The sequence below is a fragment of the Chaetomium fimeti genome, assembly GCF_033439085.1.
Source record: "Chaetomium fimeti strain CBS 168.71 chromosome Unknown B0H64scaffold_1, whole genome shotgun sequence".
In the NCBI taxonomy this organism is placed as follows: domain Eukaryota; kingdom Fungi; phylum Ascomycota; class Sordariomycetes; order Sordariales; family Chaetomiaceae; genus Chaetomium; species Chaetomium fimeti.
This window is the reverse complement of record NW_026944329.1, coordinates 5213413-5240277: the sequence shown is the minus strand read 5'-3', so window position 1 is coordinate 5240277 and position 26865 is coordinate 5213413. Positions and strand designations below refer to the sequence as shown.

General features: G+C 55.9%; 10 protein-coding genes across 10 annotated transcripts; 6 read left to right on the top strand and 4 right to left on the bottom strand.

Moving 5' to 3' along the window:
• The first annotated feature begins 508 nt into the window (after nt 1-508).
• B0H64DRAFT_39538 (Lecithin:cholesterol acyltransferase-domain-containing protein) lies at nt 509-3000 on the top strand. Its single transcript, XM_062803768.1, has 2 exons — nt 509-1166; nt 1226-3000. Exons 1-2 carry the CDS (start codon nt 852-854, stop codon nt 2789-2791), a joined length of 1881 nt encoding a protein of 626 aa, XP_062664992.1. The 5' UTR covers nt 509-851; the 3' UTR covers nt 2792-3000.
• A 163-nt stretch (nt 3001-3163) lies between these two features.
• B0H64DRAFT_335211 (uncharacterized protein) lies at nt 3164-5517 on the top strand. The gene is made up of 3 exons (XM_062801121.1): nt 3164-3505; nt 3572-4104; nt 4161-5517. The coding sequence occupies exons 1-3, from the start codon at nt 3451-3453 to the stop codon at nt 5130-5132; spliced, it is 1560 nt and encodes a 519-aa protein (XP_062664991.1). The 5' UTR covers nt 3164-3450; the 3' UTR covers nt 5133-5517.
• B0H64DRAFT_383731 (uncharacterized protein) lies at nt 5485-6688 on the top strand. Its single transcript, XM_062802969.1, has 2 exons — nt 5485-5971; nt 6067-6688. The coding sequence occupies exons 1-2, from the start codon at nt 5828-5830 to the stop codon at nt 6457-6459; spliced, it is 537 nt and encodes a 178-aa protein (XP_062664990.1). The 5' UTR covers nt 5485-5827; the 3' UTR covers nt 6460-6688.
• Nucleotides 6689-6866: 178 nt separating this feature from the next.
• On the bottom strand, nt 6867-9636 carry B0H64DRAFT_39506 (P-loop containing nucleoside triphosphate hydrolase protein). The gene is made up of 3 exons (XM_062803726.1): nt 9439-9636; nt 7167-9366; nt 6867-7110 (listed from the first exon to the last, which is right to left on the bottom strand). Exons 1-3 carry the CDS (start codon nt 9535-9537, stop codon nt 6890-6892), a joined length of 2520 nt encoding a protein of 839 aa, XP_062664989.1. The 5' UTR covers nt 9538-9636; the 3' UTR covers nt 6867-6889.
• Nucleotides 9637-10028: 392 nt separating this feature from the next.
• Nucleotides 10029-12331, bottom strand: B0H64DRAFT_383726 (oligomeric Golgi complex subunit 6). Its single transcript, XM_062802968.1, has 2 exons — nt 11942-12331; nt 10029-11874 (listed from the first exon to the last, which is right to left on the bottom strand). The coding sequence occupies exons 1-2, from the start codon at nt 12209-12211 to the stop codon at nt 10072-10074; spliced, it is 2073 nt and encodes a 690-aa protein (XP_062664988.1). The 5' UTR covers nt 12212-12331; the 3' UTR covers nt 10029-10071.
• A 265-nt stretch (nt 12332-12596) lies between these two features.
• On the top strand, nt 12597-16037 carry B0H64DRAFT_39409 (autophagy protein Apg9-domain-containing protein). Its single transcript, XM_062803680.1, has 3 exons — nt 12597-13582; nt 13632-14352; nt 14406-16037. The coding sequence occupies exons 1-3, from the start codon at nt 12924-12926 to the stop codon at nt 15732-15734; spliced, it is 2709 nt and encodes a 902-aa protein (XP_062664987.1). The 5' UTR covers nt 12597-12923; the 3' UTR covers nt 15735-16037.
• Nucleotides 16038-16837: 800 nt separating this feature from the next.
• Nucleotides 16838-18154, top strand: B0H64DRAFT_370581 (mitochondrial carrier domain-containing protein; the record flags this gene model as incomplete). Its single annotated transcript, XM_062802096.1, has 5 exons — nt 16838-16875; nt 16956-17038; nt 17142-17510; nt 17569-18040; nt 18103-18154. The coding sequence occupies 5 exons, from the start codon at nt 16838-16840 to the stop codon at nt 18152-18154; spliced, it is 1014 nt and encodes a 337-aa protein (XP_062664986.1).
• Nucleotides 18155-19084: 930 nt separating this feature from the next.
• B0H64DRAFT_422111 (uncharacterized protein) lies at nt 19085-21066 on the bottom strand (the record flags this gene model as incomplete). The annotated part of the gene is made up of 2 exons (XM_062805553.1): nt 19725-21066; nt 19085-19666 (listed from the first exon to the last, which is right to left on the bottom strand). Exons 1-2 carry the CDS (start codon nt 20703-20705, stop codon nt 19085-19087), a joined length of 1563 nt encoding a protein of 520 aa, XP_062664985.1. The 5' UTR covers nt 20706-21066.
• Nucleotides 21067-21231: 165 nt separating this feature from the next.
• Nucleotides 21232-22382, top strand: B0H64DRAFT_383720 (H/ACA ribonucleoprotein complex subunit 1). Its single transcript, XM_062802967.1, has 3 exons — nt 21232-21410; nt 21481-21632; nt 21689-22382. The coding sequence occupies exons 1-3, from the start codon at nt 21332-21334 to the stop codon at nt 22118-22120; spliced, it is 663 nt and encodes a 220-aa protein (XP_062664984.1). The 5' UTR covers nt 21232-21331; the 3' UTR covers nt 22121-22382.
• A 389-nt stretch (nt 22383-22771) lies between these two features.
• B0H64DRAFT_315690 (uncharacterized protein) lies at nt 22772-25439 on the bottom strand (the record flags this gene model as incomplete). The annotated part of the gene is made up of 4 exons (XM_062800250.1): nt 22772-23891; nt 23943-24280; nt 24341-24828; nt 24902-25439. 4 exons carry the CDS (start codon nt 25437-25439, stop codon nt 22772-22774), a joined length of 2484 nt encoding a protein of 827 aa, XP_062664983.1.
• Nucleotides 25440-26865: the final 1426 nt, after the last annotated feature.

Here is a 26865-nt window from a genome sequence, read left to right as displayed (position 1 = left end):
ATGCGGATAATACGCGTTGAGGTATCGATAGATTTCTGTTTTTCTTGATTTTGTTCGAACTTTTCGAAGATATCTTAGCAAGGCTTGGCAGATCTTGGCGATTTTTAGCAAAAATTTACCAGTTTTTAAAACCATCAAGATCTCAGCGCGTATTATCCGCATCATTAATCGGGTACAATATTCTGATTCTACATATTTAGATATATAGCTTAAGGTATTTGCGCGGTGTGCGTATGTGGTGGGTTGGTTGATATAGCTGTAGATAGTTCGACTGATTTCTGGTCTTCTGGCCCTTTTTTCAAAAAATTAGGGCGTGTTCGGCGCGCGCGCACGCCAAGACGAACTGGCGTTTGCCGGACACAGCAGTGCTCAACCCATGATCCAGGTATTGATTGCCGTTTATAAGTACACTACTCCGTACGATGCGAGGGAAATAAATAGGATATCCAGTCTCTGCCACGAAAATCAAATTAAAAAAACACACATTTTTTGTCACTACCGCTTCGTAGGTTGACCCCTAGCGAAGACATACTCTCAAGTATTCCCAGCGGTGCTCTCAGCGTCGCGTTTGGTGGGGGCTGTCGCGGGGCACAGACGTCATTAGCCATCCCTGCCCCGGAGAGGACGGACAGACAAGGGTGTCATTTTCTCAACGACATTTGCGAGGCCGGCTGAAAGTCCCTGCGCCGCGCCCCTGAGCCAACAGACGCCAACTCCAACGGGGTATACACATGCCGGTAGCTCGCACCAGCGGCCGCGGCTGATCGTAGCCGCCAAAGTGACCGAGCAGCCTCGAGGGGCGCCTTGCCAAACTCCAATCGAAAACATACGCGCACAGTCGGACCCCTAAGATGGCGAGCACCCTACGCCGCCGAGTTCCCGGCAACGAGCCTCCCTCCGAAACGCCAACGCCCCGCGATGAGAGCCCCGACGAACCCGAGAAGGCCGGCGGCAATATCAAGACCGTCCACCACCATGGGCCAACGACGCGCAAGCGCAGAAACACTGCCATTTTCTTGCTCGGCAGTTTGTTTGGGATTATCGCCGCGGGCTTCTTCGCTCAGAGCAATGACTTAATAGACTTCCCCGAGATTGGGGAGCTGAGCATGGATAGTTTCTTTGACGTTCTTCCGGCGGGGTTGGTGAAGGACATGCGGGAGCTAGTCGTAAGTCGCGCTTCTAGCACGGAAAGACTATGTGGGCTAATCTTGTTTCTCCATCTCAGATCGGCGAGCGGGATTCCCTCGAGAGTTACGACGCCTTTTCCATTGGCATCAAGGCCCGCGCTGAAGGCCTCACGGCGCACCACCCCATCGTCATGGTCCCTGGCGTAATATCCACTGGTCTCGAGTCTTGGGGAACTTCGAACGCCTCGCTTCCCTATTTTCGGAAACGGTTATGGGGCAGCTGGAGCATGATGCGTGCGTTGGTCCTGGACAAGGAGACGTGGAAGGCGCATGTCATGCTGGACAAGAAGACTGGCCTGGATCCGCCAGGGATCAAATTGCGTGCCGCACAAGGCTTCGATGCTACCGACTTTTTTATCACGGGATACTGGATCTGGAATAAAATCCTGGAGAACCTCGCGTCACTCGGCTACGACCCGATAAATTCGTACACGGCAGCATACGACTGGCGGCTGGCGTACCGGAATCTCGAAAAGCGAGATCATTATTTTACGAGGCTGAAGTCGCATATTGAGATGGCCGTGTTGCTCCAGGGAAAAAAGGTCGTACTTACCTCCCACAGCATGGGCAGCCAAGTTGTCTTCTACTTCTTCCACTGGGTCGCTTCGCAGCACGGTGGTAAGGGGGGCGAAGATTGGGTGGAGCGGCACATCGAATCGTGGATTAACGTTAGCGGATGTATGCTGGGGGCCCTTAAGGATGTTACGGCCATCCTATCCGGCGAGATGCGTGACACGGCGCAGCTGAACGCTTTCGCGGTTTACGGACTTGAGAAGTTCTTGAGCAAGACGGAGCGAGCCGAAATCTTCCGCGCCATGCCGGGTATCTCCTCCATGCTGCCAATAGGAGGCACCGCCATTTGGGGTGACCACGACGGGGCACCAGATGACCAGCCCGACCAGGAACATAGTTACGGCTCGTTCTTGAACTTTCGGACTGGCCAGAACTGGACAACTCCTGACAGGAACTTCACAGTGGATGACGCGATGGATTACCTGCTCGACACGTCGGAGGATTGGTATAGGGATCAAGTGAAGGGAAGCTACTCCCGGGGCGTCGCACACACGGCCGCCGAAGTCGAGGCCAACGAAGACGACCATAGGAAATGGATGAACCCGCTGGAAACCCGACTCCCCCTCGCGCCGAGTCTGAAGATTTATTGCTTCTATGGCGTGGGAAAACCTACGGAAAGAGGGTACTACTACCGCTCCCCCGAACTTGGTTCGCTCACCAGCCTGAACATGACAATCGACACGGGCCTGGCGCAGGGCATGGTCGACCGCGGCGTGATCATGGGCGAAGGCGACGGCACGGTTAGCCTTATGAGCACGGGCTACATGTGCAACAGCGGCTGGAAAATCAAGCGGTATAACCCCGCGGGTGTTAAGATCACGGTGGTCGAAATGCCTCACGAGCCAGACCGCTTCAACCCCCGGGGCGGACCCAACACAGCAGACCATGTCGACATCCTGGGTAGGCAGAATCTCAACGAGCTCATTCTGAAGATTGCGGCCGGCAAGGGGGGGGCTATCGAGGATCATGTTATCAGCAATATCCGCGAATATGCGGCGAGGGCGAAGGTGTATGAAGACGGTGATAGGTGAATGTACGATGTGGCTGGAGGGATATAAGGTTTGGCGTTTTGTAAGGCCGGTCGGCTTCCTTTTGGGTTTCAAAGACTTGGACGGAGCACTCGGTGGGTGGTCATTGTTTAACTTTCTTTCTCTATGATACGCTATATCGTATATAATTGATACCCAATTTAGAGTTGTGAAATCAGAGTAAGACAACCTTTAGGGGGCACGTCTGCTGGTTCAACCGTCTGATCGTCACGCGGTGTCAGATTACACTGTTCATATACGAGTATGTAACATACGAACGGTTACGTGGGGAGAAAACAGTGGTCTCACAGCACATCACCATTCAGAAAATGTCACACCGCAGCCTCCCCGACGTCATTTCGTGTTTTGTGGGGTAATGGCCCGTGCATACGGAACCCGCCTGAACAGGACAGACGCCGAGGCGTCCTTTCCGTCGCCGAGCAAGCAACAACTGCGACCGCGACCCCTCCAACCCGCAAGGCAGATTGACCGGCAGACAACATACCCGGCACACCAAGTTGCGATTTTCACCGGATGGCCGAGTCACCCGGAATTCTGATTTCACAACAAAAGACACGGTCGACACACCTGTTGGATTGTGCCGTCCGCGAACGTGATGCCCGATATTCTGTGCTCTGCGCTGGTGCCGTTCGTCTGAGAACATGACCGACTCCGATGGTTCTTGGTCTGCCGGGAGCGAGCAGCAATTCTGGGATGGTGAGTCCTGGATACATTGCGACCGTGATTTGTCTAACAGGCGCGCTGATAATTGCCTCCTTATAGCTCTGAACGGCGTTGTATCCTCGGCGTGTGCGACGCCCGAGCAGCTCGATGAGGCCCTACGATCATGGCTCGATCTGGTCTCCAAGGCCCGGGACGAGTACCTCGAAAGCGAAGACGATGTCGCCCGTTGCTCAGAAATGCTCCTGGAGAGCCCAATTTTCAGCAGCAACTGCAGCTATGTCCGGACGCAGCTCATCTACAGCCTTCTGCAGGAGGACGAGTTCGCCCAACTTCATGTATACGCCAACTTTCTTCTACTCGCCGGTCGGACGAAAGAGGATACATTTCGGGTCATGATACAGGAAGGGTGTTTCGTCCGGTTGCTCGAGCTCATCAAGAACTGTGGGGGTAGAGATGGTCGTCTGCATCGGCTTCTATTGGAATTGATGTACGAGATGTCACGTATTGAACATCTACGCCCCGAGGACCTTCTACAGGTTGACGATAGCTTCGTCATGTACCTGTTCCAGCTCACCGAGGCCCTGTCCGACGATGCCAGCGACCCATACCATTACCCGGTGATTCGAGTTCTGGTTTGTCTTTGCCCCCTCCTCCTGTCCCTGAATATTCGTGCTGACCATTGTAACAGCTGGTCCTGAACGAGCAGTACATGGTCGCCTCTACCTCGGCAGCAGTGGACCCTAGCTCTCCGGCCGTACTTGTGACAAACAGGGTTGTCAAGGTACTCAGTGTTCATGGCCCGTCATTCCGCACCTTTGGCGAGAACATCATCCTGCTCCTGAACCGAGAAACGGAGACCTCGCAACAACTGCTCATTCTCAAGTTATTGTACCTTCTATTTACCACCACAGCGACGTACGAGTACTTCTATCTCAACGACCTCCGAGTCCTGCTGGATGTTATCATTCGCAATCTTTTGGATTTACCTTCCGAGGCGAATATGCTGCGACATACGTACTTGAGGGTACTAGCTCCACTCCTCTCCCACACACAACTCAGCCATCCCCCTCACTACAAACGGGATCAGATTCTCGGCCTACTCGAGATATTACGTGGTACAGGCAGCGCCCATTTCATGCCGCCCGAGCCCACAACGCTGCGCTTACTTGAACGTGTCGCGAAGACGCCATGGTTGGCCGAGGAGGAGGCGGAGACGCCGGACATGAGTCCAGTAGGGAGTCTGGCGCACTCACAAACCGGTAGCTCGGTGAGCGTTGTCGCGAACGTAACCGAGAAGCCAGGCATCAAGACGCCGAGTCGGAGGTTGGGGATGGGGCCGGACTCGAAAGACACGGATGTGCGTACTCCTACTGAGGGTAGCCCGCCCAGACCGAAACCACCGCCGCCGAGGACCTTGAGGACAAAGATGTCTCTGCCGGAGGTGCCCAAACACCGTCACGGGGCACCTATTGTTCATTCGGCGCTGGCCAATGCTCATGCCAACAAGAACGGGAACGGGAGCGGGGACGGGCAAAAGAAACTCCCACCCAAGATTCCTCCACCTAGAAGGAAAGCGAGGCTTTTGCCTGCGACTGGGGGTGACGCTCGAGCAACGAGCGAGTCGTTGCCGGCGTCCGATTCCGCCACTCCTGTGTCTTGAACCGTGGCTGAGAACGGCTTGGCCGCTCCGCCATCGGCTACTTTGTTTGTATTTGAATACTCTGCGAAACCGCATGTTGGACGGATTGGATCAATACCCTTTGTTTGTGTATTGTTTAATGGTATTGATGGCGTTTAGTTGGGCCGTTGGCAGGATTGGTATGAACCTCAACCGATTAGAGAATCCTATGGGCGATAGAGGATGTATTGGGGACGGCTCAACTTCTACGGACTGGATGGGGCACACAAGAGGGGCCAAGAACGAGGCATCGGGCATCGCAGGCGTTTGACAGGTTGTGTTGTGGAGGGAAGAGGTTGACCGCATATAATCATTATTACTTGTACCTATTCTAGGGAATTCAGTGTATATCGAGGGCATATTCTCGTTTTACATGGACAAAGGTAATTTATGTGTTCTCCAGACCCCCCGGGTCCGCAAGGCCGGGTCGGATCTCCACCGATGCAGAGGCCCACTTTTAGCGAAGGAACCCGGGACCGGGCTTCGGTGGCACGCCAAATTTTTGGTGCCGTTCAAAGCACTGCGACTCCGGCAATCCACCACGCCCACATCCAACACTTCCGAATCCCGAGCCCCTAAATCAATTGACCGACGAGACGACTCATTAAAGCGCCGTTCCATTGTCTTCCGGCCTCCACACCTCTGGGCGCAACCTCCCGGAAACCAAGCTGCCCACCATGGCACAAACCGCAACCAGCGCAGCCAAAACGGCAGCTAGGACCTTTCGAGAGCTCCATGGCGTAGTGATAACCGCGGGGTTGATGGATAAAACGGTGAAGGTGCGGGTGGGCGGGCTAAAATGGAATAACTTTCTCAAAAAGGTACGTCTCGCATCTCCTGCCTGAACACCAGTACCCCCCCCTCTTCTCGCTATTCTCTCGAGCCCGGCCTAACGAAACCCGTCACCCACCTCCAGTTCTTCAAAGACCCCAAAACCCACCTTGTCCACGACCCCAACAACTCCCTCCGCCTCGGCGACGTCGTCGCCATCACCCCCGGCTGGCGCGTCTCCAAGGACAAGCGGCACGTGGTTAAGCACATCATCGCGCCCGGGTCGGGCGTGCCCATCCAAGCCCGCGCGCCGATCCCGACCGAGGCGGAGCGGATCGCCGAGCGCGAGGCCCAGCGGGCGGTCAAGGACGAGCGGCGCAGCATCAACAAGATGGCGGAGCGGGTCCAGAACCAGATGGGCGTTACCGAGCTGTTACTGAGGAAGGCGAAGAAGGAGTTTGCGCTACGCGCGAGGTTAATGGGGCTTAGTTTCGAGGGGAAAGAGGCTGGAGATGCCGCGGCGGAGGCGCGACAATGAGGGCACGTTGAGGGGTACGCGAGATGAGGGTGTGGATATTCCGGGTGCGTTTCGTCCAGAAGGATGGAAACGATAACTGTGTACAAAACCGAGGGGGCAGAGGGCCCCACGTATCTGTATCAACAGGCCATATCGCAGGGCAAAAATACCATTGCCGAGTGTTTAGTTGGAGAATCTCATTCACTAGACCTCCTGCGAAACTCTTACTCATGTAGGAGGAACAAAACTTCTACGCAACTCTGGGTTACTCTACCCCACGTTTGGAAACCCCCCCCCCCCCCCCCCCCCCCCCGGTTCCCAGTACGACCCCTGGGCACATGTACTGGTACTCGCCCTTATGTATTTCGCTTTACTCTGTTAAGCGCCCATGCAACCAAAACCTAGGTAGGTATATATGGAGGAAGTCCTTGCATATGCTTCATGGTAGCCCCTATCCGCCCCTTTCCCCAAACTCCCTTGCCCAATCCTCGTATTCCTTGAGACCTGTTTTGCTCACGCTGGGCCTGATAGTGGTCAGACTAGACACGAAGTCTGATACTTCCATGGGCCGTATTTCATCCATGGTCATGTGCAGTAACGCCTCCCCGAGAGACCGCAGCGGACCCATCGCTGCGTCCTTGGCCAGTGCCGTAATATCTGAGCCCGAGAACCCTGAAAATGTAAGTTAGATGGCGATGGACAGAGCATACCGGGAAATAAGTCCTTACCATCAGTCATGCCCACAAGAGTGTCGATGTCGGCATCACTCAGTGTGTGTTTTTGCTGCTTCAGTAGCGTCTTGAGCTGAACTGCTCGCGTCTCGGCCTCTGGCAACGGTATATACTGGCGCCTCACGAACCTCCTCCTCGCTGCCTCGTCAATTGCCCACGGCAGGTTCGTGGCTGCAAGAACAAGCACCCTATTCGCGTCCCCACGCTCCTTGTCCTTTTCCCCCACCTCTCTCCCGGCCGCCGCGCGCTGAAGATCGCTCCACTGGATCAAAAACTCGGTCTTGATTCTCCGCGTGGCCTCGTGTTCACCCGATCCCGACCGCTGAGATAGGAGGGAATCGATCTCGTCGACGAAAATGATACTCGGCGCAAACACTTTGGCCAATGCGAAGAGGGCACGGACAAGCTTTTCAGACTCTCCCAGGTACTTGCTGGTAAGACTGCTGGCTGAGATGGAAAAGAAGGTTGACTTGGACTCGGTTGCGACGGCGCGGGCTAACATTGTCTTGCCTGTGCCCGGCGGCCCGAAGAGTAGCATACCCCGGGCGGGCTCGCGCAGGCCCATGAAAAGGTCCGGTCGGAGAAAAGGATAGACGACCGTCTCTCGCAGGGCATTTTTGGCTATTTCTAGGCCGGCGATATCAGTCCAATGAACTTCGTCACCTTGGACGATAATCTCGTTCAGTATCTGCTTCGCCGCATGTTGATCGACACCTGGTGGAAGCTGCTTGAGGACTGCAGCCTTCCGCCTTTTCCACGACTTTGCGGCTTTCGTTTGCTCGTCTTCTGTTGAGCTATCAGAGAGCTCAGCCAGGGAATCGGCGATTACGGAGGCCTCTCTTTGCTGACCGCTGCTACGTTTGTGCCTCGAAGACTTTACTCGATTGTCGGACGACGAGGAAGAAAGGTCACCAGTTGGTGGGGAGGAAGCCAGCCCTACCCTGTTCTCTCTTCTCCTACTCCCCACTGGTGTCGTAGTGATGCTTTTACTAGATGGAGTCCGGGCAGGCTTGACCCTCGTTGCGGAGTTCACTCTCGAGGTTGTTCGCCGTGAAACCATAGCGGAATCCGATGACGTCTTCCTACCTATAGGTAGATTCCTTGACGCGTCCGAAAAGCCTGGGTCTGCATCTGAGAACTCTCTTGGCTTCCTCGTCTGTGGCGTTTGTGGGGCGGCTGTCCGCTGTCGGGGTGTTTGTTCCCGAACTGGGGACTTTCGCTCGTGGTTCTCCCTCAGCGCGAGCGAGTTCAGGGCACTAGACGCCGCGCTCACAGATACAGGCGAAGGCCGAGGGAAGGGGTAACCCTCAACCTGCCGTGAATCCGTCAGATCAGCACTCACCCTCCGGTCGGATGGCTTCACCGGGCTCCGAGTTCGGGGGGTGGTGAGCCTCCTGGAGTTGCTGTCCCATGTCTTGTACAGCGATTCCGAGCTTTTGCGCGGTGAATCGGACGCGGCTGGCACGTTGGAGACTGGGCGTGACAGCTCTTGACCATCCGCTGGGCCCTGATCAGCTGCATCTCGCTGGCCGAGCAAACCCCATGCCAATACGGCAGCTTTCCCGGCACCGGGCGCGTCTGCTGGTTTCTGCTGTGGTCGTCGCAGAGTTGTCTTGGTGAGCTTCTCTCCAAGTCGACTCGAGCGTAGGGTGGTGCGCATTGTATGCCTCTCTGGGCTGGATGCACGGGACGCCTTCTTCTCCGGGGAGAGCTGTGGGGAGCCGGAACCGACGGGTTTCCGTGATGGTGAAGATGATGCAACATCATCGGTCGGCGCCCCGCTCTCCCCGGCAGCAACCTTCTGGGAGGAAGGTACCCTTGTATGAGCAGACTTTCGCCTGAGCAGGTCTGGTTTTGCCAGTTCAGTGTAGGTGACAGCGGGAATAGTTCCGTTCCCTATCCATCCCTGTTCTTCTTGTTTGGGCATCACAGTATCGTGCGGTTCAGAATACGCTTGGTCCACTTGGTGCTGAGATGAGGGCCCGACGTATTGGACAGTCTCGGCGCGGGACAGGCGGAGGGCTTCGAGGAGATCAATCCGTTCTTTACACTGCAGCTCCAGTTGGCGGATGCTGTCTACCAGGGCCTTCTCGGTCTCGGAACGCGGTGTGAAGTTGGGGAGAACTCTGTTGGCATTATGGTCGTATATCTGCTCGAGGGCCTGTCGCCAGCATCGCATAGCCTCGCCTTCGTTTCCCTACGCGTTGTGAAGTCAGCCTCTGCGTTTCTGGCCGCCGGTGAGTGGCGCAAAGGCCTGGAGGGTTCATACCTGGCTCTCATAGTAGACGGCAGTCGAGCACGTCAGGTAGCTCTCATCGTATGTCTTCTGCAGAATGGACGCGGCCGTCGCGGTCCTGTTACCGAACATGGTGCTTCTCGTCGGGCGTGGACATTCCGGCGTGGCTTTGCACGACCGACGAGCGGGTTTAATCGGGACCAAACCAACGAGCGGAGAACCTGACGACTGCCGTTGCGTTCGAATTTGAGGTTCAAGCCGGTGCGACCGTCACAAAACTGTAAAACCGCCGGGTCGGGAATCGTTCACGGCGCCCAGTGCAGTTGGCACATGAACGCTGTTCCATGTCACTTGTGTCTCGGAATACAAGAGTTACGTGGGTGTATTTCCGTCACAACCTGGTACCTATGGAGCCTATTGTTAGCGGTCAAGATGACGGAAAGCGGCAGAAGGCGGGGCTGTGACGTCGGCAGGGGGGTTGTTCTCTCAACCCCCCGACCCCGAGAACCCCCCGGGAACTGCGGGGCACACTCCTGTAAGCAACCTGGAACACAGCGTGACACCATAATTCAACGCTTATATAGACGAATGTGTAACTGGGCGAGCTGTTTGAAGGGAGCGCGCGGATGTCAACACGGCTTGAAATAGTTCGAGTTATGCTAAATTCTATGACAGTAAGACACGGATCTCCCCCGATGTCCGAGGGAATAGGGCTCGGAGACTTTGGAAGTCGTCCGGTTCGCTCTGCTCTTGTTCGCTCGCCTCATCCACGAGTATGAGCATTTCCTCAACGTGCTCAAAATCGACACAGAATTTCTCGGCTGCTTCTTCAGTAATACCCTGAACCAACCTCGAATCTTGGAGGTTCTTCAAATTCTCCACCGCATCCATCAATGCCGACGGTAGGAAGTCGTCTAGCATCTGGCTCGCCTGCGAGAGCGCCGGTGGTTGGACAGACTCGAGCAACAGTGCTTTCTGCACGTCCTCCTTGCCCTCTCCAAGTGGCTCCAGCTGCACGATCAGAGCATGCAAACCGGACTCGCGCCGGAAGAACTGATACTGCGTCTCGACTAAGCGTGCTCTCTCCTCCTGGATTTGCGCCTGCAGTCGGGCGGCGCGACGCTGCGTAAAATCAAACTGGGAAAGGCTCCTCTCGGCAGTCAGTAGACAGTTGATGAGGAAGATGGAGTTCGACGGGGCGCGCAGTGGCCTGGCCATGTTGGCGGATCCGGAGATGAACGGGTCGAATGCCTCCGCTAGTACAGGCTCGAATTCTTCTTCCCGATCGCTCGAGGATGTGAACGATGTTTCGTACGTTTTCATGATGGCCATCAACTGTTCCAAGGCGCCGAGCAAGAACTCGGGAGGGCGCAAGTCGGCAGGCGTATGCTGGAAGTCGCCCTGGATCGCCGCGACGTGGTCTCGAGCTAGAGAGCGGAACTGCCGGAGCGCTTCGGATTCGAGCGCACCTAGTGTCTCCACGAGAGCCGACTCCGGACTGAGTAACCTCGAGAAGGTGCCCTTGTAGAAATTGAGTAGGTTTGCGAGCTTGTAGGCCAGTATCGTTTCCTCGTTGGTTTGGATCACTTGCTCGACTCGTTGCCGAAGCAAGCGTGCCGCCCCCGACATGTCACGGTCGACTAGCTCATTCAAGGTCTCCACGGCGTCGAAAGCATCCGAACCCTCGCCGTCTTCGGCAACAAGCCGCCATATCTCGTTGTCCCGCCCAGCCTGGATCCCCTTCGCAATCTCGTCACCCTCCCCGATGAACAAACCCTCAAGGGCTTCCCGTTCACCGACAGCAGCTGAGTGTGTCCAGGCAAGCATGTCCCCGACGTATCTCAGGGTATCATGCGCCACGAGCTCGATGGGCTTGACCGACCGGTCCTGGATTCCGGACGGAGAACTGCCAGTCAAAGCCGTCTGAAAGGATTTAGATAGCACATGCTCTCGCGCCTCAGCAAAGAAGTCAAGGCAGTTCTGAAATAGGCTGGGTCGCTCGGCCAACACGCGAAGCGCATGGCGGATAGACGAGCCGATCTGAGGGTTCTCTAGATTGAGGGTTTTGAACTCTCTCTGAACCCACTTGTACAGCTTCTGGAAGCCTAGATTGAGGTTCTTGGAGGTCTGCTCCATAATCTCGAGCCCCAACGTCTGGTTCTCAAAACCGAGGAGAATCTCGCAATCCTTGCTTATGCGCTTTGCTTTGGTGAGGGCAGCGAAGAAGAGGTCGTCGACAGGCTCCGAGGTCAGCGTCAACGCGGCCGTCTCGTCCTCAGACAGCACAAAGTTGGCATTGAAGGCACTAAGCAAGGCTTGCTTTTGCTCGACCTGGCGCCGCTGGACCATGAGCTGAGAAGCCTCCGTCAGGGTTGACGAAGTGGCCTTCTGAGCAGAGCCGATCTGTGTCTTCATCTCGTTGAAGGTCTCATTCAGCCTGCTAATGGTGGTACCAATCCGTCGGAGTTGCTAACATCATAGTCAGCTCGATACGTCAAGTAAACAATGGTATTTGCCGTGCATTATCCTGGCATACCTCGGCGACTTTGGCGAACTCATCGATGATCTCGCCATTGCTGTCAATAACCTCTTTCTGCAGGTCCAAACGCAGCTGACGCCGTGTCTCTGCCGTGTTTTGGACACCACGCTCGTCTAAGAGCGCAAGCGCATCCCGAAACTCAGTATCCGCATAAGATGACGAGAGCACCGTTGAAACCTTGGAGGAGAGAGGGTTTGCGACCTTCGCCGCCAGAGACGACGGGGCCGTTGTGCTCTGCGGTGAGAGAGGCCCAGGGCTGGAGGACATTTCGCGTATGCTATGATCAGGATGTTGATCAATCCGTTGTAGCTTGCATAGTGCCGTAGTGCTGGCCTTGCCCCTGTTTCGGTTTTATCCTCAGCGGTTTTGTTGCAGCCACGGTTTGGGTAGTCGGGGTGACATCCGCGAGCCAAGTCGTTACACGATCGGGTACGAGTCTCGAATTTGCACCGTGTGTATTTACTGATTCGACACAGTATAGATTACCACAGTCTGTACGTCTGTACAGTATTTTACAAGCCACGTGCGAGGGTCAACAAGCGCGTCTTGGCAAGTCATGTCCGGGCACACCGCCTGCCAAAACGGGTGCGAGTTCGTGAGGACATTTGAAGCTCGGGCCGCCCCTCGTCATTCTGTCATCCGCTGCAGTCACCTGAACCAGACACTGGGTAGGCAGCCAAGACCAGCTGCCAGCAGCCTTAGATGCACCCTTCTTTCAACGAACAGCCCGCCTAAGGGCAGCACCTCCTGACCAAAACTATCAACGCCTTTGCCCGGTGCCATTTCGAATCCCCCGTAACTAAAAGTCTTCTTCGTCCCAACAGGATCGATTAGCTGGTCGAAACCCCCCGACATCCAACCATCACCCTTGAGAGCGGCCGATCAGTCTTCCGACCAAGACCAAACATTCGTCATTATCACATCCTCTTCGATGCCGCCGAACGCCGCAAGCGGAGCCGTACCTTGAGGCTAGCCCGTTATGACGTCCAACCCTTTTTCGAAGCCCACGTCAACAAGGCAGGGCCGGTCATTTTATCAGGACCTTCGAGACCAGGAAGGGGACACGGAAGCCCGGGCGGGTCTATTAGACGAGGAAAACTTGAGCCATGACTTCCATGATTACGATCTAGAGAACGCCGAAGGTCTCGGGGTTGAAGATAGCCGCACCACTGCGGGTGGGGTCTCCAGCCCAACCCCAAGAAGCCGCGGTCAACCAGACAGTCGACTACGCAGGGATGAGCGGTCTGCATGGGTATCGCAAGAAGATGAAGGGGACAATGACGTTCCGGCCTCGCTGCTGGTGGAGTGCGAAGAAGTGGGCTTGGACGCCCGACAGTCGAAAAAGAAGAGAGGGAAGCAGCCGGCCCCTGTCCCAGGGCCATCAAGTGCTCGCACCCAAGGGGAGACGATCCAGGCACAGCAGCGACTCCACGACGATGGTGTTTTTGGGCCACCACGGCGAGACAACCATCTACCAACGTCGGTGTTTGCCGGGATGGTGTCGGGGAACGCCAAGAAGAAGGCTGAGTGGAGATGGGCTAACGTCTCAAATCTCGACAACTTCATCAAGGAAGTCTACGATTACTATGTCGGCAATGGCATGTGGTGTATCTTGGTAGAACGGGGCCTGCATCTTGTGTAAGTGGCGAGGCTAGCGGTCTTTGGACTTGGAGCTAACGCGCCACAGCAATGTTGCCTTCATCGCTTTCTATCTGACATTTCTCTCTCAGTGCCTGGACTACAGCAAGTTTCACAGTAGCCAGAGGCTTTCCCAGGTACTCGTGCCCCAGTGCACCAAGAACATGTCTGGCGTTTGGAGCTTCGGCCTGTGGATGTTTGCCTTCTACTTCATTTGGAAGTCGATCCAATACCTCTTAGATCTCGGGCGGCTACGCAACATCCGCGAGTTCTACCTCCACCTCCTCAACATCCCCGACCAAGACATGCAAACAATTACGTGGCAGGAGGTAGTGGCCCGTATTATGGCACTACGGGACCACAACCCCAAGACAGCAACGACATTGACAGCAACCCAGCGACAGTGGCTTGGCAGCCAGTCCAAGGAGAGGCTCGACGCATCGGACATTGCCAATCGCCTCATGAGACGAGAAAATTATTTGATTGCGTTGATCAACAAGGATGTCCTAAATCTGACGATCCCTGTGCCCTTTCTACACAATCGGCAGTTCTTCTCTCGCACCATGGAGTGGCTCCTCATGTTCAGTATCGTTGACTTTGTTTTCGACGAGAAAAGTCAAGTCAACCAGGATTTTATCCGCTCAGAGCGCCGAGCCGAACTCAGCTCGAAGCTTCGCGGTCGATTCCTGTTTACCGGGACCATGGTCCTCTTCCTCTCGCCCTTCTTGGCCACCTACCTTCTTGTCGTCTACTTTCTCATGTATTTCCATGTACGTAGTTTCATCACGTTAGGAAGAGTGTAGCCGCTGATTACGTTTCGCAGGAATTCCACAAGACCCCGTCTGCCTTAGCAGCACGAACATACACGCCCCTCGCCGAGTGGAAATTTCGAGAGTTCAATGAACTACCTCACTTATTCCGGAAACGGCTCGGCATGTCCCATCCATTTGCGAGTCACTACATCGATCAGTTCCCCAAAGCCAAGACGGAGATGGTCGCCTGGACCGTGGCTTTCATTTCGGGTTCTCTCGCTACCGTGCTCGGGCTTGCCTCCATCATCGACTCCGAGTTGTTCATGCACTTTGAAATCACGCCTGACAAGAACGTTGTCTTCTACGCGGCCGTGTTCGGAGCTATTTGGGCAGCCGCTCGGGGCAGCACATCGGAAGAGAATTCGGTTTTCGATCCCGAGTTCGCTATGCGGAACGTCATTCAATATACTCATTATGAGCCGGACCACTGGAAGGACAGGCTCCATAGCTTTGACATCAAGCAGGAGTTCTCTGAGCTCTACAAGCCCAAAGTGGTCATTTTCTTCGAGGAGATCTTGAGCATCCTCAGCATCCCCTATGTTTTGTTGTTTAGCCTCCCTAGGTCCAGCGACCACATAATTGACTTCTTCCGGGAGTTTACCATTCACGTTGACGGGCTCGGTTACGTCTGCACCTTCGCTGAATTCGACTTCAAGAAGGGGGTCGGTAAAGGAAAGGGCAGCAAAGACGGCAGGGACGCGGACGTCCGAGACGATTACTACTCAACGAAGCACGGGAAGATGGAGGCTTCTTACTATGGTTTCATGGGCAACTACGGCAACTTCGCCCTTAACCCACGGACGGGGGCGGCATCGCATCTCCCGCCGGGGGCTCGGAATCAGTTCCATCCGCCGCCAGCGTGGCCTAGTATAAACTCGCCGCCGCCTGCAACCGATCTCCAAACCTCAAAGATGGGCCGGGAACGGACAAGGGGTGGAGGTTCAAGCAGGGAAGCGCGGTACGGCGCTGCCATGCCACAGCCATCACCCATGGCGTCCATCTTACTTGATCCACACCACCATCCACCGAATACGCTCCCTTCCGGCAGAAGTATACACACGCCTCGCCATCAACGTGGTGGGGGCCACCAGGGCATCATCGAAGAAGCTTTCGAGGACGATGGCGAGGTCAGTGATGCTGGGAGGCAACGTGATTATGAGGAAGCATACGAAAGCGGGGGTGCTCTCGACGAATCGGCGTGGCAGACATCACCCACCCGAACGCTCAGTAGGGAGAACAGCGCCGCGGAAGCTAGCCGACCACCAGAAGCCGGGGTTGTTCACATGATTTATCAGTTCAACCAAGCGCAACTAAATCGCAGGCCGGGAGGAGTGCGATGAGTAAGCCATGGCGGCGTGACGCATTACAGACGGGAGTTATGAGCTTATTGACACTGAATACGTATTCGTACTTGCGCCTTTTTTCAAAGTGAAGCGGGCCGCACCGGCCAAGTGGTGAACGGAACCGGCGCTGCGAGCCTTCCCGGAAACATGACGCCTCCATCCGTCTCAGCCTCCCTCCTCCCTGCCGCGTGGTCCTGTGGGACTTGCTGGTCCCCGCCACGAAGAAAGAGGTTGTCAGCTTGGCAACACGGCTTTGCCGGCCTTTGGGAAGACAATGACACCTATTTGGTACACAATTCATGGACGCGCGGCATTAAGTCATCCAGTCAGCACCTTTCCCGGTGATTTGTGAGATAGCCAACAGATAAGATGAGCCCAAACATTTCCGCGCTGCGTTGATTTCGTTTGTGCCTCGGAGAAATGGTCGGCCACCTTTCGGCCCCGGCGGAGGCGGAGCCCCGCAACGGATCTGATAAGAAAGCTGCAAGGTTGTTTTACCGAGGGCTCAACTCGCAACGCGGACGCTAAAACGGATCAGTCGGGGCATCTCCGGTGTCGAGCCCACCAAAGGAGCCACTAAATTCCTGGGCTGCGGGGCGACCAATGCTTTCTTGCCGCCCGCCACCCCTACTCTGGGAGGTGCTCAATTCCCCGACCTCCGTGACCGAACAGGCCCAATTTTTTCTGGGCGCTCTTAGAACAGAGCCGACAACGGTCATAGAAAAATTCGGAGCTTGTTTGTGCATCGTCGCAGCCTCAACACCATCCTCGACCAGAATATCGATTTTGCGCCCCTCCCCGTTTTGCGCGACGGCAGGACACAGCTATCAACTCCGGGCCAGGCACTTATCTTGAGCGCACCGTACTTGGTACCTATCCGCCAAGACATTAGCGGTTAGAACAGCGGGCTTGAAGTCGTTCGGCGGTTCGTGGTGACAGCAACTCCAAAAAGAACTTCGCTTCTCCCGACATTGCGCCACTCGGTGTCTCTCCGCAGAAGCTTGGTCGCGCACCCCCCCCCCGCCAATCTTCTCCCCACGACAACGCCCACCTTCACCCTGGCTCTCGACGTAGGCGCGCCGGGAGCCGTGGCTTCCCCAATGGCTCAGCCAAATGCCGAGCCCGTGGAGGACTACGAGTGCGTTGCCGCCCTGCCTTTCCCGACCATCGATCAGACGGCATATTGGGGAAGACGATGGAGTGCTGACACGACTGCAGTTATGAATCGCTCCCACCCAACTTCTCGTTGCTGCAGAACATGACGGCCGGTGCTTTCGCCGGTATCGCCGAGCACTGCGCAAGTGAGTTCCCCTCCATTCAATGCTGACACCCAAATCTCGACACCCTCACCTCCTCACAGGCGGGCGCTGACAGGATGTAGTGTACCCCATCGATGCGATCAAGGTGAGCAGGCGCTGCATCCTTACCATACCAACGTTCCCGCCAGCCGATGTGACAGCGCCGCTGACCAGTTCCACCGTGACGCGCAGACACGCATGCAGCTCCTCAACCCCTCCTCCACCAATGTCGGGACGGGAGTGATGCAAGCCACATACCGGATGGCGAAGGCCGAGGGGGTCTTGAGTTTATGGCGGGGGATGTCCAGCGTGATCGTTGGGGCGGGCCCTGCCCACGCTGTCTATTTCGCGACTTATGAAGCTGTCAAACATGTTATGGGCGGAAACCAAGCCGGTGTCCACCACCCTCTCGCCGCCGCGACCAGCGGCGCATGCGCAACGATTGCCAGCGATGCGTTGATGAACCCCTTTGACGGTACGTTCGCTCACAATGCCTACCCCTCACTAGCTCGTTGCTGAACACCTCTGAGCAGTCATCAAGCAAAGAATGCAGATCCAGAACTCGGCGAAGATGTACCGCTCCATGCTCGACTGCGCGAAATACGTCTACAGGCAGGAGGGTCTTGCTGCTTTTTACGTCTCCTACCCGACAACCCTTTCCATGACCGTCCCCTTCACGGCGCTCCAGTTCCTAGCCTACGAGTCCATCTCGACCTCGATGAATCCGAGCAAGAATTACGATCCCGTGACGCACTGTCTGGCGGGGGCGGTAGCGGGAGGCTTTGCTGCCGCGCTCACGACGCCCATGGACGTGATCAAGACGATGCTCCAGACGCGGGGTAGTGCAGCGGATACCGAACTCAGGACAGTCAATGGTTTCATGGCCGGCTGCCGGTTATTGTACCAAAGAGAGGGCGCCCGTGGCTTTTTCAAGGGCGTGCGGCCGAGGGTCTTGACGACCATGCCCAGCACAGCCATTTGCTGGTCCGCCTATGAGGCGTCGAAGTGGGTGTTCCCGAAAAGTCTTCCAGGCCTGAGCCGTAATGCTGACCATGCTGCGACCGTAGGGCCTACTTCATCCACCAGAATACCAAGTCGGCGTCCAAGTCGGCGTCATGACGGAACGGCAGAAATGTGGTGGCTTAAATCAATCAAGGGTACCCGCGCGCCACCAAACGCCTTAACCCACCCCAGGCCGATGCTGACCTTTGGAGAGATCTCGCAGGCAGGACAAATGGATCCATCCACGAAAGTGATGCAATACATCATCCTCGCTTTATTGCGATTTCGAGGTCGAGACGATACGCTTTGGGCCCTCAAGCACCTGGCCGGTGAGAAAAGGCTAGCGCTGTGTGCTGGAGCTCAGCACTGTGTACATAATCTCTTGTTGTCTCGCGCCCGGTGGGTTAGATTTTGAAGGGGGCGTTTCTGCGAAATACCAATCTGGACATGGGCTGCCTGCCTGCCCGCAGTGGCGAGTTCACATACCATTTCCGATTCATCAAACCAGCCCTGACCACAACCGGATTCACTTATGCGTGTCAGCGTTGGCGTTGCAAAACGCCAAAGGAGAGTTTGAGCCTGGGCTAACTTGAGCCGAAGGATGCCTACCGTTACATCGGACGGCGAGCGGGCCGAGAAAGGTAAACATGGAGCAAGTCCTTCGGAAAAGGACACATTTCTTGCTTATCAGATCATGCGAGGGAAGTGATGTGGTGTTCAGTGTTGGGACAACCGTCCGTTCACGACGACCGACGGGCCCCCTGAGTTGCTGCGTTTGTACATACTTTCGGCTACCCTATAATCTCGCGCTGTCTGGTAACAAAAGACAAGCAAACGACCCACCTTATTCTCACCCTCCAGACGGTCACTTTTCTCCTACACGAAAGTACAACCTCGCCCTACCTGGCTGGACGGGCTATGCCTAGATACTGCTGTTTCCTTACAGGAAGCCTTACGGGTGGGTGAGCTCTTCCCGCACCCCCATCTAACACCTAAACTCCCTTTCTTGGTGCAAACAGAAGAATGAATAAAACAGTAAAAATAAGATTACGCTCCGAATGGGAACCCAGACCCCCTGAAGTTGAACTGAAATTGCTGGCCGCCACCACCTCCGCCGCCCTGCTGGAACATGAACGGATGGCCTCCGCCGAACGGGTTGCCGTGATGTTGCGGCTGCTCGTGCGAGTTGGGGTCGTCGCCGCGGTCGAACCGCGCGCGCAGCTCCGGGTTGCTGAGCACCTCGTACGCCTCGTTGATGGTCGCCATCTTCTTCTCGGCTTCCTCTTTGGTGAGTCCCTGCTTGGCCGCCTTGTCCGGGTGGTGTACCTTGGATAGCTTGCGGTAGGCCGATTTGATTTGGCGCTCGTCGGCGTCGTGCGCGACGCCCAGTACCTTGTAGTAATCCTTATTCTTGCTGCGCTTGAGCGCGACCTGCGCGTTTTGCATAAGCGGGTTGATGACGTCCTCCCTGCCAGGGTGGGCTTCGGCAGCCTTGCGCAGGGTGTTGATGCTGGCTTCGAACTCTTCCGCGCCGAGAAGGTGTTTAGCGCGGTAAAGTAGGCCGTAAAACGAGTTCTCGTCGTGTTCAAAGGATTCTTCACAGTATTCCTTGGCCTTTTTGCTGTTTGACTGTTATGGGGATTAGAGACACCATCTGAATGAACAACAGCGCAAAGGGTGAACTTACCTCATAGTAAGCCTGGCAAGCCATTTCAACCAGCGTCGCAACTAAAACATTTCCCGCTGCCCGAGGAATTGTGCCTTCCTCTCTCAATAACTGCACCTGGTCCTTAACCTCCCGAATCAACCCCTCGTCATCCCCGGATGGGACGAGTTGTCGCACCGCCGTCATGTGCTGGTTCTTTTCTAGCGCTTTGGTAACCTTCTGTATCACCTTATCCACCTGCTTCTCCGTCTTCAACAACCGCTTGCACTCCTTGGAGTCTGGGTCAGAGTGCAGGCACTTCCGGATGGAGGTCATGCCGTCCTGCAACTCGCCTAGGGCGTAGAATTGAATAGCCGAAATCTTAACGTGCGGCGACGTGTCGCCGGGCTTCATCTGTAAGATGTGCTGGAGGTCGCCGATGCCCCTCTCCATTGCCCCCCGTTCGAACGCGCACCTCGCGCGCAGCTCCCGCAGCGATAGTGCGCGATTCGCCGTTAAGATGGCATCATCGGCCTGCTTGATGCATTCCTCCCAATTCTCCGAGTTTGCGGCCGCCTCGGCGAGCGTTGCCGCGCCCTTGGCCTCCTCGAGGCTTGCGAGCTCCTCCGTTTTCTTCGCTTGCTGGTAGTGTTCCTTCGCCAGGTCCCAATCGCCGAAGCGGGCCTTCAGCTTACCCAGCTGCACGTGCGCGCCCTCGAAGCCGGGCTGGAGCGACAACACTTTTTGGAAGTCGTCGGTGGCTTGCGACGTGCGGCCCAGTGAGAGGTAGGTGGTCGCGCGCTTGAAGAAGGTCAGGTAGTTCGTCGGATCCCTCGCAATGGCGGCATCGTAATACACGAGCGCATCGCCGGTTTCACCCCTCGACAGGTGAGTCTGCGCTGAGGCTAAGAGCCTGGAAACCGGGGTATCGGCAGGAATGTCGGACGGCGACAGACAAGTCACCAGAGATGGCGCTGATAAAATGGTGGCAGCGAGCGCCAACGTTGAGAGGCGGACCAGCATTTTGGCGCAGGTGACGAAACGGGAAGGGAAAAGGAAAAAGGCGTTACGATTTGTTGACCGAGTGTGGAAGGCAGGCAAGAGAGGATCAGAAAGGCGATGCCCGTGGGTGTTTAAGCGCGGCTGCTTAATGCAGGATCGGCTACGTGAGCAAAGGCAGCAGCCCCAGGCCGAGATTATGGTTTGCCAGAAAAGTGATTGTCAGACGTTGGCCCAATGTTGGAGGACACGCTGTACAGTCTAAATCACCATGACCATCGTAAGGAGGTTGTTCTTTTTGTCCACGCTGGACTTTCCCGAGTCCATCGAAGCAATCTGGCCACTGCTGTTTTTGGCAGCCGTCCGGGTGCCTGGAAGAGGCCACTCAACACCGTTAGCGCCACCCCTCACGGTGCATACCACAGTGCATATTTATAAGACCAAACAGTGTTCCAAGGCGGCCCGGGCGTGGGGTGCAAGTGGGACCGCCCCGGCAAAAAGGTTTGACCGCTTTTGAAGCTGGGGCCAAAAAAATATTATCGAGCCGGAACCTCGCTCCAGACAATCCGGTCCCCAATTGACGACACAAGCGACCAGCAAGTCTCGAAATTCACCGTCAGCACAACTCTCACGGCGGGAATTCAGTCGCAATGTCATTTAGAGGAGCACCCCGGGGCCGCGGTGGCGGTGGTTTTGGTGGCGGCGGTTTTGGAGGTGGACGAGGAGGAGGTAAGCCGAAAATTCAATTCGAGGTGAAAACCGAAAATAAAATGTATGGAAACTGACAACGGAAATGCAGGACGCGGCGGGTTTCAGCAGCGTGACATGGGCCCTCCCGCCACCGTTCTGGAGATGGGCAAGTTCATCCACGCCTGCGAGGGCGAGATGGTGATCGAGTCGACGAACCCCAAGGTCCCGCACTTCAATGCGCCGATATACCTCGAGAACAAGGTGTGCCCCCTCGTTCAAACCCCTCTCTTTGTTTCAAATCTGACCAAATCCAATAGACAGCAGTCGGCAAGGTCGACGAGGTCCTTGGACCCATCAACCAAGTCTATTTCACCATCAAGCCCTCCGAGGGCATCCAGGCGACTTCGTTCAAGTACGGCGACAAGTTCTACATTGCGGGCGAGAAGCTGCTGCCTCTCGAGAGGTTTCTTCCGAAGCCCAAGCCCCCGCCGGGCACTGTTAGCAAGGTCAGGAAGCCCAGCCGTGGCGGCGCAGCCCGCGGTGGACGCGGAGGGCCGGGCGGTGGTTTCTCGCGTGGCGGAGGCAGGGGAGGCGGCCGGGGAGGTTTCGGCGGGTCACGAGGCGGCGGTGGCTTCGGTGGTGGTGGTTTCGGCGGCGGTTTTGGAGGTGGCCGTGGGGGTGCGCCGCGGGGCGGCAGAGGTGGTTTCTCGCGGGGTGGCGGTCGGGGCGGTGGTCGGGGAAGATTCTAATCTGTTGCATTCATCACCGCGCTCTCCAATGCCGGAGGTGGATGCGGGCTCTGTATCACTACGAGGTACCGTGCTCCACTGGGCGGGTATTAGTCTCATTTTCGAGCGGAGCCAAAACGTCAGGTCGGGGTTGTCATGGTGGCTGCTTGGACTGGCTACACAGGCGTTATTGGCAGGCTTTGGGTTTTTTTTGCTGTATTTCATAGTAAAACTGGACCAGATCTACGTCGTACATGTCACGGTGCACCAGACCAGAATCGGATGCCGTTTGATGAACTCCCAGTGTTCATCTGCCCCATTCCTTAGCTTCTAGGCTGCCGAACTCGTAGAGAAAGAAGCAGATCAATCTCGGGGTGGTTTTAGTCCCCGATGTGGACGAAAACTTCCAGTTTAATGAGCCTCAGTGGCCCGTGACGACCATGACGCCGCCGCGACACTAAGTAGCTTGTGACCAGCCAAAGGCCTGTCATACCACATTGACGGCCTGTTTCCCTCGCGTGCTATGTGATACACCCCAGTTGGTAACGACGGCGCAGAGAAAAAGACAGTGGCTAGAATGAGGAACTTGATTTATCGGTCATGAACCCAGGGTACCATAGGTGATCAAGGCATGTGGCAAGCCGCCTAAACCCCCATTTCAGAACGCGCAGTTCACAATCCGGCATTTGATCCTCTAGGGTACTGGCCCGGAATATGGAGGTGCGAAATCGTCTGAGCGCTATCAGCTCGGGCCGCACCACCAGGCCTCGTAGAAATCTCATTGCCGATGATATGATCACCCATTTGGGATACCACCTTTTCCCTGTCACGAGACATCTGAGGCTCCATGTTGTTGCCATTGCGGGCGCCGTTCAAATTCGTGATGCCTTGAGAGTCGTAGACCTCACCGCCTCCGCCAACCCTAGTCGGCGACAGTTGTTGGTGCGGATGTGGAAGCGGGATGGGCACTGGTTCGGCCCACGTTTGAGAATCGTATTCTCTGTCGACCGGTGATGCGGTTTGTCTTGTGGAAGTCAAGTGGCCTGCCATGGCGGGCGCCTGCAAGCTTCGCCTTTGAGACGCAGTCGTAGCCGCTGAGGTGTTGGGGAACTGCACTGGCCCACCAATAGAGCCATCCATGGCAGTAGGGCGCTGGAAGTTACCCGGCTCGGTTCCGCGTGACTGGCTGGGATTCTGCAGGCCCTGCGGTTGTTGCCCAGGGTCACTTCCTGCGGGGGCAGTTGTCATGAAGGGATCATAGTGGTTGAGACTTTCGCCGTATCCGGAGCTCGCGCTAAGAGGTGAAACGGGGACTTGTAGGCCCCTTTGTGCGTTCACCTGGAGATCGGATGGGAACCGCCCACCCGAGGGACGTCGCGAGAGGCCGTCTTGCCTTGACTGTTGGTTAACCGAGGCAACGGTAGCTGTGAAGGGTGGTTCCTCGTCGTCATCAACGCCGTCGCTGCTGACGGACGACCGCTGTGAAGACCGGCTGATGCTCCGGCTATTGGCGCGCACAAGGTTACTGCGCTCCTCGAGCGTCTGCTCCGTCACATTCTTAATGTCCTCGTACCAAGCCATCATGGTGTCATGGCTTTCCGCACGAAAGACCCATTTATGGCCACGGTGCATCGCTCCGGTCTGTCGCCCCTTGAGGACAAACTTATTCGACGAGCTGCCATCGGCGGAGTGGGATCCTAGTTTCTGGTCGGGGAGGTAGAGCGACATAAGGGGCGCTTGCGTCTTATCTGCCGATTTGTACTCATGAAGATGAGTAGGAGAGAGAACATACCTTGCCACGTTAGTTGTTGAGCATCCCTATATTTCGAGGCTGTGGACTCACCATCCGGGCGTGTAACTCTTCAGGTACTTGCTCTTTCGCTCTAGAAGCCCCGCTCGTATCTCCTGGCAGGCATAATGATCGCGACCGGGATAATGAATGGATTCCGCCAACCGCATGGGGAGCTCAGGATTCACGAAACGGTCATCCCTCTGAATGAATGAGGTCCACTCCGTATCCTTGGGCATGGACACGGGGCCGGCACGGAGCTCCTCGATTGTATTGTAGGCAGCATCTGACTCTCGTTTGAGGATACCAGCGTACGCGTTGTATGCCTTTTGGATCTCGCCGACGACAATGGACTCGAGCTCGTTTCCCGAGTTCTCCAGATTCAGATAGGCCTGGGCGCCGTCAGCCATCCCCATGTTCAACCGTAACAGTGCCTCGCGGAGTGTACGTACCTGATGCAGATAGTTCTCCTCGTCGATTTGCCTTTCGAGTTGCCGGTCCACGGCGAGCCGTAGGATATAGGGGTCTTGTTTACCCATGGTCAGAGACGGATCCAGCTCACTCTGTCCGAGCGCTTCTTGGAGCTGATTGACAGCCTTGCGTGTGCTCTCCATCTCCTTATCAACCGAGTTCTTGAAGTCACCCGACAAGTTCTTGATCTCCTTGATCTTTTGGTGAAGATCACTTCGCAGCCCGGTGAGGGCCAAGATCACATCCTCCTCAATTTCCCTGGCCTTGGTGGCCTCTGCGATCGCCTGCTTGTTGTAGCCTCTCAGTATCTGCAATGCATCGTCCAGGCCGCCGGATGAAAGAAAACCAGGTGGAGTAGCAGTGTTGTTCAACACGTTTGCTAATTTTATAAGCGACTTCGCCCGGTGTTCGTAGTGTGTTTGGATTTCCCTGAAGTAGGTTATGAGGTCTTTGAGCGTCTTCCGCCACGCTGCCAGCGACATATGTCAGTTATTACATACACACAAGGGAAAGGCAGACCCAAGGAGCGCACAGGGACGGACCTTGAAACCGATTCGCGAGTACTTCGGTCGGGTTCGCTGCGGTTGGAACTGGGCAGTAGAACGCGCTATGCATCTCATCCTGATCCGTTGTAGATTGAAGAGCCAGGCTCCTGACGCTCCCTGCTTTCATGCTCCGGCGGCTCCCGCTACGTTTCAAGCTCGCGCTCCTTCGGATTGATGCCTTCTTCTTGAGGGTATTGCCACGAGACAAAGACGACCCATCTCCAATAACACCGCTCGCATGGCCAGAATAAGACGTGGGCCGTTGCATGGTTCCGAGCCCTTGGTCATCGATAACGGAACTTCCACGCTGGCTGGCGTCCCACTCCTCATTAAACCTGGCGGGTCGCGTGGAGGCAGGGGCAATCAGATGGTCGCCATGATCGCTCTGTGGGTTTGCGACGGAATTGGAGAGCGCCTCGGAATCAGTAGGAGACAAATGGTACGTCTGTTGGGCTTGTGGATGGAGGGAGTAGCTCGTTCGGTCGTGCCCGTTCGGCTGGGGCGTGGAAGCGATGGCGCCCTTGACCGTCGACATGGCCTAGGGAGGTACGACGCGCGGATGGCGCTCAGGTAATAGTTCGCGCTCGCTCGCCTTGAAGTAGAGTGTTAGATCTCGTGTCATTGAGCGGCAATACACGGTACCGTCGCATAAGACCTGGTAGGAACACACAGTCTTCTTAGGGATAATAGTGACTCCTTCCCGGCATGCCACTGGGGTCGAGTGGTGGTGTTCTTGTCAGGCCACCGACATGAGACACGGAAGGCTGTTTGAAAGGAAGGACAGTAAAAGAAATATTGCTAGGGAGGGCTCGAAGGCCAGGCGGGCAACGGTGTGTGGTGATGTCGTTGTTGGCGGATTGGGGCCGCTTCTTGGCGGAGTCTCCGTTTACGGAAAACAACTGGGGTCCTTGCGCTTGGCTGGCAAGAGGGGCGCTGATTCAATCTCGGCCAAAAGAGAGACCAAGAAATATTGATAAATCTACTATGTAAACGGGGCAGCGTCCTGGTTGGAAGTTGCAAGCGATACGAAGTACAGATGACCACAGCAAACCAACCGGGGTAGGAAGGGTCGAAACAATGAGGGACCGGAATCGTAAATATAAGGGACCAGCAGACGAAAAAGAGAGGGACGAACTTGGTAAATCAGCGGTTCCAAGAACCTGGGCCAAGCCGCCGGTTCAATGGCGAATGACGTATGACGTGGCCCAGGGACCCCTCCTTCCATCCGCCAGGTCTTCGCCATTCACTCCCAGGCTCACGTTGAAACTCGGAAAGGGCAAGTGGGACGCGCGGGACCGTGTCACGCATGGCTGTGTCGCCGTGCTCCCCCCACCGGTCAGTCATCCATTGGGGAACTCCTTCATCATCCCGTCGATATGCCTACCAATAACTACAGGTTAGTTCCATTGATGTAACCCTTCTGCTTACCAAGTGCAGCGTACAGAGCGGCGCTGGAACGAAGCGCACACCGAGCATGCTACCCCATCAACGCACTACTAGCGGAGCCTAGGCGTACAATGCACACTTCATACATATGTACATGTAGAGATGTGTATATATTTACGTCTAAAACAGAAAAGAAAAAAAAGACACTGAAGTAATTAATAATTCGAGAACATCCCAGGGCACCACCCCATTCATTCACCATCGATGCGTACAATCGGTACCTGAGTTTACCTTCCAGGTTGTCACCTTACCACATTTCCCAGCGCCTGTTTCCTCATGCTATGAATCGCCGCCGCCGTGAGAGACGTGCAAGACGCTCCATCCGCCCTTTTACTCTCGCTGCTCGCGGCGTTTCTGAAGGCGAGTCCGTCTCGGAGACTGTCTCTGAGCCCCCAGGGGTTGAAGAGGCTCCGGGGCCCGTCTCGTCACCCTTTCCCTTCCCGCGGCCACCACCGTTGTTCTGTCCGTTATCATCGCCTTCGTCATCGTCGCCGCCCCTATTGCCATTGCCATTG